The sequence below is a fragment of the Bufo gargarizans genome, chromosome 1 (genome assembly GCF_014858855.1).
Source record: "Bufo gargarizans isolate SCDJY-AF-19 chromosome 1, ASM1485885v1, whole genome shotgun sequence".
Classification (NCBI taxonomy): Eukaryota; Metazoa; Chordata; class Amphibia; order Anura; family Bufonidae; genus Bufo; species Bufo gargarizans.
In genome coordinates this window covers 129264264-129277907 of record NC_058080.1, presented here as the reverse complement: position 1 = coordinate 129277907, position 13644 = coordinate 129264264, and the positions used below count along the sequence as shown (strand labels likewise).

Below are 13644 nucleotides of genomic sequence, written 5' to 3'. Positions count from 1 at the left end.
TTGGAGCCCAGGAGCTTGAAGTTAGTCATCTAGATTTAGGAAGGTTTTCTAATAAAGACATGTTTCTGCTCAGTCAAACCATAAGTTATATGACTAAAGATCTCGAAACTGGCTCTGGTGTCAAGAATAACAAGAAGAGACTCCATCCTCCTGGTCTAACTCTGATAAAGGCCTCTTTCCCACGGGCGTGTGCGCCCCAATGCCGTATTGCGGACCACATTTGTGGATCCGCAATACACGGGTGCCCTTCCGTGGGAATTCCTCATCACCCGTACTTCCGTTTCGCAAAAAGATAGAACATGTACTATCTTTTTGCGGAACGGCAGGATCGCGGACCCATTCAAGTGAATGGGTCCGCGATCTGCTGCGGCTGCCCCACGGACCGTGCTCCTGCATGGCGGCCCATATTTTGCGGGCCGCAGCACGGCCACGGGGCGCACACGCCCGTGGGAAAGAGGCCATAGTCTTTGTAGTTCATATGTGATATATAGGCAGGTAAGGAATGGGAAATGAAAGGCTGCAGTCAAGATTTTTTGTATATTTTTATTTTTTTAAGGGAAAAAGGGGAGGGAAGAAAAGGGGAAGGGAAGATAATTTTTTATTTTTTGGGAAACATTTTTTTTATTGTATTTTTTATGGAAGGGGATAAGGGAGAGAAAGGGAAGGGAGAAATGGGGAAGGGAAGTTTTTTGTAAAGTTTTTTAGTTTTTGGGGAAGGGTTAAAATTTTCAGGTTTTTTTTTTCCTGGCAGGCGGCAGTACAGGATGGTGCTCGACGGTTCGCCTTCACACTGGCTCTTTTTCCAGAGGCTCTCTAGATTTCATTTTCCTCCAGAACATGCAGATGCTGAAAAAAGTAAATCTATCAGTTATTTGATATTTGCTACTTACATGTCAGCTCTGAGTGAAATGTGTGCACAGATCCTCCAATGTTTTTTCTTACATTAGCTGCTTATCAGGCCACTGACATTATAACATGTCTGGCCTTGTAATATGCGCCAAATTTATCATGAAGCGTTCAGTATTGTGATAAATCTGGAGCATCTAGTGACGGCCTGGACTAAGTTTACACTGTGTAATGTGTATTATGTATCTGAAATAATGCGCCTGTTCCACAGAGTATCTTATAAATGCTACCTACCATATGCCAGCGATCAGCATGATGGTGACGGAGCCGGCCACAGATACTGCTATGAGGGAAGCATTGTTGTCCCGTAGCTCCTCTAGAAGTGGCGGCTCAGGCGCTGTGATGTCAAGCACATCAGGAAGTGTAGGGCGAGGATGGTATGTTTTTGTCGCCTGTTCCGATCCGCTGATAACTAAATGAAGAAAACAATTACATTAATAGTTAATTCCATGAAGAGAACGATAATGACATTGTAGTGTATCTTATACATGAAATAACATGGAATATATGTCAGAATATCAGAATCGTCTGCATCATGGAGGCCCAGAAGCACTGTCAAAACCAAGAGTGGCTTCAAAATATGGCTCAAATCTTTCCATTATAGGTTTTTCCTTACAAATACTAATGTAAAATAACCCCACATTATAGGTGACAATTCAGACTTTCAGAACTAGATCCTTTCTCACTAATTATCACCCACAAGTAGTTATGAATCCCGTGTATCTAAGAATTACCACCCAGCATAGTGCCAGTAATGATATGTCCTTACCTGCCACGTTATAGGTGATCTTACTCACTGGCACCTCAGAGTCCAGGATGGTGGTACACGTGTACCGTCCGGAGTCCCCCATCTGTACGCCCTTGATCACTAGATAGGGCTCCCGGGTGATTTTGGGATTGTGTTCACGATGCTATAGAAAAAATATGGAGAATTATTAGAGCCTCAGATATCACAACTATTTATAATATAATATTTGTAATTTATCATAGTCATATCATTAAGACAAAAGATCTATAAAATTACTGATGATAATTTGCTGACATGACAGAAAGTCTGATTTTAGACCATATTGAGCAGCCGGGTGATGATATTGGGTGAAAGGACTTTCTGCTAAGTGGTTTTGGGTAATGAAAGGAATAAGTTTGAGAAGCGCTGCCTTAAAGGGAACTTATCACATTGAACATGTCTGAGCTACAGGCAGCATGTTATAGAGCAGGATGAGCTGAGAAGATTGATATATAGTTTTGTGAGAAAAGATTCAGTAAAACTTTTGTTTTATTCATTTAATTTGCTCATTTTGGGCTTTGAAGTCCAGTGATTGACAGCTATCTGCGTATACACAGGGAAGTCTGTCAATCACTGATAGGACCACCTCCTGGACTTCAAAGTCCAGAATGAGCAGGAATTTAAATGTATAAAACACAAGTTTTACTGCCTGCAGCTCAAATACCATGTGCATCGTGATAGGTATAACCTAAACTGCAGGGGCGTAGCTAAAGGCTCATGGGCCCTGGTGCAAGATTTCAGCTTGGGCCCCCCTTCCCTCAGTGCTTTGTGACCAGGGAGGCAAACATTTAAAAATTAAAATGGCACCACCCCCCAACCCCCCTCATGACAAATTCTTGACCTAACCCCTTCCCTGCAGCCAGAGGTGTTACTTGACCAGCATGCACTTTCCATAATACCAGTGTCTTCTAATGTGGCACAAGGGTCTTTGGGCCCCTCAGGCTCCTGGGCCCGGTAGCGACTGCTACCTCTGCACCCCCTATAGCTACGCCCCTGCTAAACTGAACAATCCCCCAATTTTACCCTTATTTTCTTGGAAATCTGCATTGCACTTACCAGGGTGAACACGTTGTTATAGGTCTCCTCCAGCCTCGCGTACCATTCAAAAGTACAGTCCAGAATTAGTTCTTCATATTCTGGGATTTTTATATTTATCTCTAGAAAAAAAAACTGATTTTTTTTTTTTTTTAAATAGAAGTAATTGTGTAGATATTCTGTCCTACATTTAGGGGTTGTCTCAATAACACGTCTCCTTCTATAAGACCTAATAGGAAATATGGGCATCATAGAGGAGACTGATAGTAACTGGTTATATTCTGCCATCTCCTCACCTCCACAGTTTACAGTCTCTGCCAGGTGAGACTTGTGATCTTTACATGGAGAGCAGGACCGTCCAGTTTTCAGATCTGAGAAAAGAAGAAAGAAATGAAATGTGAGCCGAGCATTAAAGACACTTATAATATTAGAATAAATATGATAATCATGTGCTGGTATCTATCACCCCTCTGTCACCTGCACATGGACAGTATACTGTACAGGCTGCCACAAAGCACCCTTCTAGCCTGCTTATGGACTGAATCATATTATTTAAATATCCTCCTGCTTTGGGAAGTCTGGTGTATACCAGTGACTGGTATATTTATCGTACGGTGAGGATTTGGGGTCCTATATATTTACTAATGTACTATATGAATGTAGATGTAAGAATATAAACTTCTACTTTACCAAAACATCTGTTGGAGGTGCACAGGCAGCTGCATCTCTCCAAGTAGTCTGTGAAAAGAGGAGACATCATATAATAGTCAGCGAGTGCTGTGTAAAGTGCTTATGTAGTGCTGCTCACCTCTGTATAATAGGCACAGTACCCACAGTTTACACATAGTTTACACACACTGGTGGGAAAGGTCCATTGGCATGCATTATATAGTGTAATTCTAGTTCTTCTGGCCTATGATAGAAATCTTACACTGTACCTTGATTTTTTGGAGGACCCCCGGCGCAGACAACCTTCTCCTCGGAGCAGGTCTTACAGTTGGTGTAGGTTTGCACCATTAATCCTGGGGAAATGCACTTGTGTTATAACCTTCCAATCTTATAGATAATAATAATGACAAGAAGCTGAATCTGGTATAAAATGTACTTACCACAGCTGTCTGCACCTGAGGAATGGAGAAGAAAGAAGACATTACTGACCGTCCTCGTTGTCAGACTCAGAAACCTCTCATCTCTGGGTCTCCTTATTATTACATGATGTCAGTGCCTCTGTGTTCGTCACTTTGTTTTCTAGATTTCCATTGACAGAAATCTCTGAGCCGCCCTAGAACGTTCCGGGCCTCTATAGAGCGCAGCAGCTCCTAGTGCAAACATCCCTGGCAGCCAATCAGGTGCCGGCTTTCATATGTCCAGTACAGGGTAGGAGATAACAGCAGTGATCTGACTGGTGGCTGTGGGGATCTCTAGTTTGGGTCTACATTACTATTACTCCAAGAAGCCTGTGTGTGTTGCATTTACCGTACTTTCCGGCGTATAAGACGACCCCCAACTTTTCCATTTAAAATATAGGGTTTGGGCTATACTTGCCATATAAGACTACCCCTGAATGTCCAGCCCTCCCTGTCTTCAAGATGACCTTCTCCAGTCCAGGGAACTGACTAGGATCTGTGGATGGCACTGTTATGGGGAGGGGGATCTGTGGATGGCACTGTTATGGGGAGGGGGATCTGTGGATGGCATTGTTATGGGGAGGGGGATCAGTGGATGACACTGCTATGGGGGGGGGGATCTATGGATTACACTATATAGCATCTTCTGCTATATGTGTCATCCACAGATCCCCTCCCTATAACAGTGTCATCCACAGATCCCCCTCCCCATAACAGTGTCATCCACAGATCCCCCTAAACAGTGCCATCCACAGATCCCCCTAAACAGTGCCATCCACAGATCCCCCTCCCTATAACAGTGTCATCCACAGATCCCCCTCCCCATAACAGTGCCATCCACAGATCCCCCTAAACAGTGCCATCCACAGATCCCCCTAAACAGTGCCAGCCACAGATCCTGCTCCCCATAACAGTGCCATCCACAGATCCCCCTCCCCATAACAGTGCCATCCACAGATCCCCCCCTAAACAGTGCCATACACAGATCCCCCTCCCCGACGCTCAGAGGAGTATACATTTATAAACTGTAATCCGTAACTTTAACTTTAAATCAGTGCTCATCTCTTTACTAGGGTAACTTACTCTCAGCTCCGGTAACAGGCAGTGCGGGTGGCACTTACTCACTGACGTCACGCGCCTACACCGCCTAGTGGGACGTTGGTGAGTAAGCGCCGCCTGCACTGCCTGTTACTAGAGCTGAGAGTAAGGTACCCTAGTAAAGAGATGAGCGCTGATTTAAAGTTAAAGTTACAGATTACAGTTTATAAATGTACTCCTGTGAGCTGCGGGGCCCTGTATATTTTAACCCCCAGGCAAGCGTCCCGTCACCATGGGAACTCCTGGGGGTTAGAATATTCCATTGTATCTGAGTATACCCGGCATATAAGACGACCCCTGACTTTTGAAAATAATTTCTAGTGTTAGAAAGCAGTTTTATACGCCGGATAATACGGTATATGTCATATTATAGCACGTGTTATATCTATACTATACTATAGAAGAACTCACCTTGTTTATTTGGACACCTCCCTAAAAGTGAGAAATGAAGAAAAGCAGAATTACTAATAGAAAACAATAGAGAACAGAAATCCCCTGTATATGAGGGCTCCATCTATAACACTGCAATAATACAAGAGAAAACTGCACACATAGCAATTCGCAGTATAGAACATTTTATTCCAATCGCTCCCTCCTGTCACTAGGCTGTAGGGAAAGGAAAACGAGCAGAAAACATCCTCTCTGACAACCTACCAGACACGTAGAAGATAAGTACAATGGTAGACAGAAGAAGATTCCACTTACGGTGGTTTGAGTCCTGGACGATAACCTTGACCTTTTCTTTGAGTCGCTGGAAATGGAGTCCAATGATGTGAAGAAGCTGGACCTCTAAGATATATAAAGAGGAGAAGAATGAGAGTCCGATCCCCTAATCTCTCAGTCTGAGCCCCCAACACACTAATTCCTATTAATAAGAGAAGTAGAATTTCCACCTACGCATAAAATATTGTACTTACCCTTAAAATCTATATCCAGGATGACGTCCACAGATTTTTTATATTCAGACGCAATTTCGGATATAGCATATTTATCTGGAAGGAAAATACAATAATTATCTATCTATCTAATATATTAAGATCAGTGTATGTGTGTGTGTGTATGTCCGCTAAAGGAATCCGCACCGTCGCATTTACACTCGCGAAATTTGGCACACAGGTACATCAGGTGTCAGGGAAGGTTTTAGACCAGGTCTCAGCTCTCTATCACGTACCGTTCCTGAGATAATCCCAAAAAATGCATTAGCCAATAGACGTTTGGTCACATGACCCTTATCAGTCAATAGAAGCTAGCAGGTCCTCCAGCCTCCACATACATAATTTTACTCCAGGTTTCCATAACAACCCAGCCATTTATCTTCACTGCTGTAGGAGAGCTTTAAAGGAAATCTGTCACAAGGATAATTGCTATTGAAGCCATGGCCTAATAGCACTTAGCACCTTATTTCAAGATGTGCTTTTGTTCCAGCAATAGATGTTTTTATCCTCTGAAAATCCAGTTTATTTGGTATGCAAATGAGCTAGTAAGGTGCCCAGAGGGGTGTCACTCTAGCAGGAAGGAGCCCAGGCACACCTCCTGCCGCAATGTGTCCACCTTAAAACCCTGCCCGAGACCACACTAAGCCACGCCCTGATCTTGTTAGGCCACGCCACCCCGCCACTGAGCTGACAGGGGGTGGCGTGGAGGTCACTGTCAAGGGGGTGGTATGCTGTGAAAGTCACTGTTAAAGGGGAAGGCTGCCGTAAAGGTCAAAGTTAAGGGGGTGGGCTGCTGTGGAGGTCCAATTTTAAGGGACAGAGCACTGTGGGGAGGGGTTAGTGTTAAGGGGTGGGGGATGTGGAGGTCACTGTTTTGGGGGCGGGGGGGATGTAGATGTCACTGTTATAGTGGATAGTGTTGATATCTTTTAACGACACACAGAAACATTAAATGAAATAGATTAAATATACCCGAGCGAAGCCGGGTCCTTCAGCTAGTAGATTACATAAAATAGAGATAATAGTAATAATATAATTACCCAGTATGCCGACTTCATCCTCAAGGTAGTCCAGAACCCTTTTTTCTGCGATTTTGGCAAACCGCTTGATGTTGACATAAGCTTCTATTGAGTCAATGTCATCGACTTGGCTTTTGATGAAGGTGTTGAATTCTTCCATAGCCATTTTCCCTCTGGAGTCGCATGGTATGCAACAGAGAGACAGTCCGATGAAGACAGATGTTACGAGCAGTAGAAGCCACATGGTCTGGATAGAACCAGACATCTTTAGTAAAATCGCTTCCTGTAGCAAATAATCACTAAGGACGCAAGAGAGCAGAACTATGTCCCACTGAGAAGACAACAGCACTGCACCGATTACAGCATCAGGCGCCGGTTAAGAGACAATGTCTTTATGACATCATCAGAATATGCAAATGAGGCTCTGAAACAAGCAATTGGATTGGTTGAAAATGTAATATGCTAATTAGGCTCTGAACCACATAAGCTATTGGATTGGTGGAAAATTTAATTGTGGCATCATCACATTCATTATGCAAATTAGGCTCTTGAACATCAGATGTTAGAAGTAAAGTATGTTCACTTTAAAAAACTTTTTTTTAAAATATACCGTATTTTTAGCCCCATAAGACACTTTTTTTTCTCCCCAAAAGTGGGGGGAAAATGTCTTTGCGTCTTATGGGATGAATACTAATGAGTGCTTCCATTATGGAAGCACTAATTAGTACCAGAGGACCGGGAAGTGGTGAAGGCTCAGTACTCCCCGCTGTCACCGCCAGTTCTGTGAGAAGGTCTGGCAGACGTTCTTCTCTACCTTTTGCATGACATTCTTTGTTTTGGTTTCACTTTGTCATCTCCTTTCCTTCTCCCAGGTGTCACCTATTTAGACTAATTGTCTCCCTTTATATTCCCTCCCATACTGCCTCACTTTGCGGTTTATACTACTTCCTGGATGAGGTGTTCACTGCTGGAGGCTGCTGCTGTTTCCTCAGATAAGTCTTTTTCCTTTATTTGTGTTTCCTTGCTGGCTTGATTCTAAGTGACCCTGACTCTGTCCGTATTAAGTGCAGGGAGCCAGTGGTCGTGTCCTCTCACTATTATAGGGTTTTCAGGTGTCACACAGTATTAGGTACGTGGGCATGCAATCGTCTACCATAGAGACCCTTGAATGGGCATAGCAGTCAGGGAGAGCTCTAGGGGTTTTATAGAGATCACCCATATGCTCCTTATGAAACATAGAGAAAGAATGCACCAAACAGATATAACACTGACTATACTGGCAAGACACAAATGAAGGTATTAAAAGCTGAGACTTTCGCCAATATATACCAGTGATGGATATATCGGAGCCCATCATGCACCACGTCACGGCTCTCAGCATGGCAAGGGGTCCTAACCGCTGCTCTAACTATGGTGTGAACACGGTCTGGGGGTGATATAGTTCAGCTCGCAGCAAAGCTTCCCACAAACGCCCAGCATGAATGCTGCGGTTGTGCGATGTGAATGAAGCCAGGCTGCAAGCCACACCCACACCAGACCATGTGATGGAGGTTACCAGGTGCAAAGGAGTGTTTAAATGCCAGGTGCAAAGGAGTGTCTGCCTTTACCTGGCATTTAAACACTCCTTTGCACCTGGTAACCTCCATCACATGGTCTGGTGTGGGTGTGGCTTGCAGCCTGGCTTCATTCACATCGCACAACCGCAGCATTCATGCTGGGCGTTTGTGGGAAGCTTTGCTGCGAGCTGAACTATATCACCCCCAGACCGTGTTCACACCATAGTTAGAGCAGCGGTTACAGCGATTACACACCAGTGGCTTCAACAGGGAGACATGAAACACATTGGAGATCCGCATGCCAGGAGGAAGCGCAAGGGCATAGGCTACCGGGTTTACCCTGCAAAGCACTCGGAAGGGACCAACAAAGCGAGGCGCCAGCTTGGGAGTGGGCACTCGAAGGTTGAGGTTGCGGGTGGACAACCATACGCGGTCTCCGACCTGGTAGGAAGGAGCGGGCGCTCGTCTGCGATCAGCCTGGAGTCTCTGGCGCTGCGCAGAGACCTCAAGGGACCTCTGGATCTGTACCCAAGAAGCACGTAGGACGGAAAGGTGATCCTCCACAGCCGGAATATCCTGGGGAGAGAATACCTCCGGTAACACGGCAGGTTGGAACCCATAATTGGCCATGAAGGGAGACGTCCCAGAGGAAGAGTTCACCGCCGTGTTCCTGGCAAATTCAGCCCAAGGCAGGAGGTCAACCCAATTGTCTTGGTGATCGGAGACATAGCAACGAAGGAATTGCTCCAAGGCCTGATTGGATCGTTCTGCGGACCCATTGGACTGACGGTGGTAGGCCGAGGAGAAAGAGAGATGAATCCCCAACTGGGAGCAAAAGGCGCGCCAGAACCTGGACACAAACTGACTCCCCCGATCCGACACAATCTCCTTGGGCAAACCGTGCAACCGGAAGACCTCCCTGGCAAAAATCGTGGCCAACTCTTGTGCAGAGGGTAACTTCTTGAGAGGAACACAGTGGCACATTTTGGAAAACCGATCCACAATCATGAGAATGACCGTATGGCCTCGGGATGCAGGGAGGTCCACAATGAAATCCATCCCCAGGTGTGACCATGGACGCTCCCCGGTGGCTATGGGTTGCAAAAGGCCCAACGGAAGGTGCCGAGGGGACTTACTCTGGGCACAAACGGAGCATGCCGCTACATATGCGGCGATGTCGGAACGTAGAGAAGGCCACCAGAACAGACGTGAAACAGCCCAGGACAGCTGATTCTTTCCAGGATGCCCCACGGCCTTGGAGTTATGGTAGGTTCGCAACAACCGAGTGCGCAACTCCTCAGGCACAAAACATCTGCCGTTGGGTCTCCCAGAGGGAGCACCAGATTGAGCCGCCAAAATCTGCTCACCCAGGGGAGAGGTCAGGCTGGTGCGAATGGCGGCCAGGATCTGATTCGGAGGTATGACCGAAGTCGGAATCGACTCCTCCCCGGACAGCTCGGAGTACTGCCGTGATAAGGCATCCGCTCTGATGTTCTTGGAACCGGGTAGGTAGGAGACCACGTAATTAAAACGTGACAAGAACAGAGCCCATCTGGCCTGACGTGGTGTCAATCTCTTGGCCTCAGAGAGGTAGGTCAGATTCTTGTGGTCCGTCAGGATGAGAACCGGAACCACCGAGCCCTCGAGCAAGTGCCTCCATTCTTTAAGGGCCTGCACGATGGCCAATAACTCCCTGTCACCAATCTGATAGTTGCACTCCGCGGAAGACAGTTTCCGGGAGTAAAACCCACAAGGAAGCAGAGGACCCTCTGGTGTTCTACGCTGAGACAGAAGGGCGCCTACTCCCGTCTCAGACGCGTCCACCTCGAGGACAAAAGGCAACCCAGGGTTGGGATGCGACAGAATCGGAGCCGACACAAAGGCGTACTTTAGAGCCTCAAAAGCTCGGATGGCCTCGAGCGGCCAGACCTGGGGATTACTGCCCTTCCTGGTCAGATCCGTGAGAGGCTTGGCTAGCATGGAAAAGTCCCTGATGAACTTCCGATAATAATTGGCGAAGCCCAAAAAGCGCTGCAGGGCACGAAGACCACTGGGCTGGGGCCACTGTAAGACAGCCGAAACCTTCTCAGGATCCATGGAGAACCCCTCAGCGGAAATGATGTAACCTAAGAAGGTTACCTGGGATCGGTGAAATTCGCATTTCTCAAGCTTACCGAACAGCTTGTTCTCTCGTAACCGTTGCAACACTCGTCTGACATCCAGAATGTGGGCCTCCATGGATTCAGAATATACCAAGATGTCATCCAAATAGACCACCACACACTGCTGCAACAGGTCACGGAAAACATCGTTGATGAATTCCTGGAAGACTGCGGGCGCATTGCACAACCCAAAGGGCATAACCAAGGATTCATAATGACCGGTCCTGGTGTTAAACGCGGTCTTCCACTCATCGCCCGCCTTGATCCTTACCAGGTTATATGCCGCCCTCAGGTCGAGTTTGGTAAAGACCGTGGCCCCTTTGAGGCGATCGAACAGCTCGGAAATCAAGGGTATCGGGTAAGCGTTCTTGATCGTGATGCGATTGAGACCCCTGTAATCGATGCAAGGCCTCAACTCACCGCCCTTCTTTTTCACAAAGAAAAATCCAGCCCCTGCCGGGGACGAGGATTTGCGAATGTGTCCGCGTGAAAGCGCCTCCCTCACGTACTCCTCCATGGCCTCATTCTCCGCTACCGACAGTGGATAGACTTTGCCACGAGGAGGAACGGCACCAGATTGTAACTCTATGGCACAATCGTATGGGCGGTGCGGAGGTAGGGCAACCGCACGCACCTTATCGAATACATCCCGGTACTCCTCGTATTCAGGAGGCAACAGAGAGTCCGAGGAAGTACACAGCAACTTGACAGGCCCATGGATGCAACTAGCCCCACACTGCAGTGACCACGAGAGGATCTCGGCCGATCTCCAAATCGAAAGTCGGATTATGCTTCTGGAGCCAGGGGTACCCCAAGACCACCGAGTAGTGTGGAGACGAAATAACCTGGAGACAGACCGACTCTCTGTGAACGGCACCAATGGCCATCCCCACTGGAAGGGTCTCATGAGTCACGTGTGGCGGCAGAAGGGGTCTGCCGTCTATCGCCTCAAGAGCCAGTGGGGAACCTCGAGGCTGCAGAGGAATGGAATTGGCGGCAGCGAACACACTATCAATGAACAAACCACCAGCACCAGAGTCCACCAACGCCTGGGTCGTCACCGAGCCCCCGACCCAGGAGAGGACAACAGTAATCAGTGGTTTGTCAACACGGGAAACCGGGGACGAGGAGACTCCACCCAAGATCTGCCCCCGACAGGATCTCAGGTGCGAGCGTTTCCCGGACGGTTCGGGCATGCCAACCGAAAATGCCCACCGAGACCACAGTACATGCATCGGCCCTCGCGTCTCCGGAGTACCCTCTCCCCCTCGGTCAGGCGAGCAAACCCCAGCTGCATGGGTTCACCCCCAGACAAGTCATCCCCAGGAGGCGTGGGAGGAGAGGGAGGCACGGGTGGGACAGCAAACGTAGGCGCCAATCTGTTAGAAGACCTCCGCAGGCTCTCCTTAAAGGAAGGTCTCTCCCTGAGTCTGGTGTCAATCAAAATCAGGAAAGAAATAAGAGACTCGAGCTCCACTGGTAGGTCCTTAGCTGCAACCTCATCCTTCAAGGCATCCGAGAGACCATGAGAGAAAGCAGCGACCAGAGCCTCATTATTCCAGCCCACCTCTGCTGCCAGGGTACGAAACTCAATGGCGTATTCAGCTACGGATCGTGAACCCTGTCTGATGGACATAAGGAGCTTCGCAGCAGAGGCAGCACGAGCCGGCACATCGAATACCTTCCGAAGAGAAGTAACAAAACCGGAAAACTCGGCAACCACCGGATTGTTGTTCTCCCATAAAGGGCTGGCCCAGGCCAAGGCCTTGTCCGAGAGCAGCGAGATCAAGAAGCCCACCTTTGATCTCTCAGTAGGAAAGGCATGTGGCAGCAACTCGAAATAAATGCCCACCTGGTTAAGGAAACCTCGGCACTGAGTTGGCTCTCCCCCAAAGCGCTGTGGAAGGGGGGCAGAACCGGTCATACCCCGAAACACCGCAGGCGCAGCAACAGGTGTCGGGGTAGACTCTGGCGCAACAACCGGAGCGGCAGTAGGAGCGGGCCCAGGAGCGACAACCGACCCATCGGCAACGGAAGCTAAATGAGCCGTGCGTTTAAGCAGGGTTTGCAACGCCACAGCGAACCGACCCAACAGGTGATCCTGCTGATCAAGTCTGGCAACCAGCGTAGGTAGCGAGGATGGCCCTGTACCGTCAGAATTCATGGCTTGGTCCTAATGTCATGGAACCATGAACCAGACGTACAACAAGAGATAAGTGGAAATAAGAAGGCTTTATTGAAAATCAAGCTGTAAGGCAAAAGTCCAAACGGATGGCTAAACCGAAGCAGGGTCTTGCGAAGCCAGAGGTCAGGAACCAGAAGGGTAGTCAGACGAAGCCTGGATCAGGAACCAGCAGGGTAGTCAGACGAGGCCAGGATCAGGAACCAGCAGGGTAGTCAGACGAAGCCAGGATCAGGAACCAGAAGCAGCAGCAGTCTTAGAAGCATGTGAACACAGGAGGACCAAGCAAGGAACTGAAGCCACAGACCTCCTATATATATGACCTAGGCATCCAGCTCCTCCCAGTGGGAAGGAGAAGCCGCAGGGTGGGAGGCTACAAGAAACCCAGAAACCAAGATGGCCGCCAGCACATGTCAAACGAAGGAGAACAGCAAGAAGGTAAGACCATGACAGCGTGTCAGTTCACAGCACAGCCAGCGGCAGAATGAGCAGGAGGAGCGCTGGAGGTGAGGAATGGCAACGTCCAGAGCAAGAGAGGTAAGTGTTTTTATTTATTTTATGTGCTCTGTAACATGGGGGCTGCATACATGAGGCTGGGGGTTGATATGAGGCAATGGGGGTTGATGAGAGGCATTGGGGTTGATGAGAGACATGGGGGCTGATGAGAGACATGAGGCTCTTATCTGAGGTCTGATTGCGGGTCATTCAGATTGGGGTCTGAGCTAAGGTCTGATTTGGGATCTGATCTGAGGTCTTATTTGGGTCTTTTTAACATTGGGGGTCTGATTGGTGGTCTGACTTGAGGGCTAATGAAAAATATTTTTTTCTTATTGTCCT

General features: G+C 47.9%; 1 protein-coding gene across 1 annotated transcript; it reads right to left on the bottom strand.

The window, feature by feature from the left end:
• Positions 1 to 785: 785 nt before the first annotated feature.
• Positions 786 to 7073, bottom strand: LOC122925096 (izumo sperm-egg fusion protein 1-like). Its single transcript, XM_044276611.1, has 12 exons — positions 6929 to 7073; positions 5871 to 5945; positions 5659 to 5742; positions 5365 to 5385; positions 3838 to 3852; positions 3667 to 3750; positions 3419 to 3466; positions 3025 to 3099; positions 2750 to 2850; positions 1676 to 1817; positions 1141 to 1318; positions 786 to 846 (listed from the first exon to the last, which is right to left on the bottom strand). Exons 1-12 carry the CDS (start codon positions 7071 to 7073, stop codon positions 786 to 788), a joined length of 1029 nt encoding a protein of 342 aa, XP_044132546.1.
• Between the last annotated feature and the right edge of the window lie 6571 nt (positions 7074 to 13644).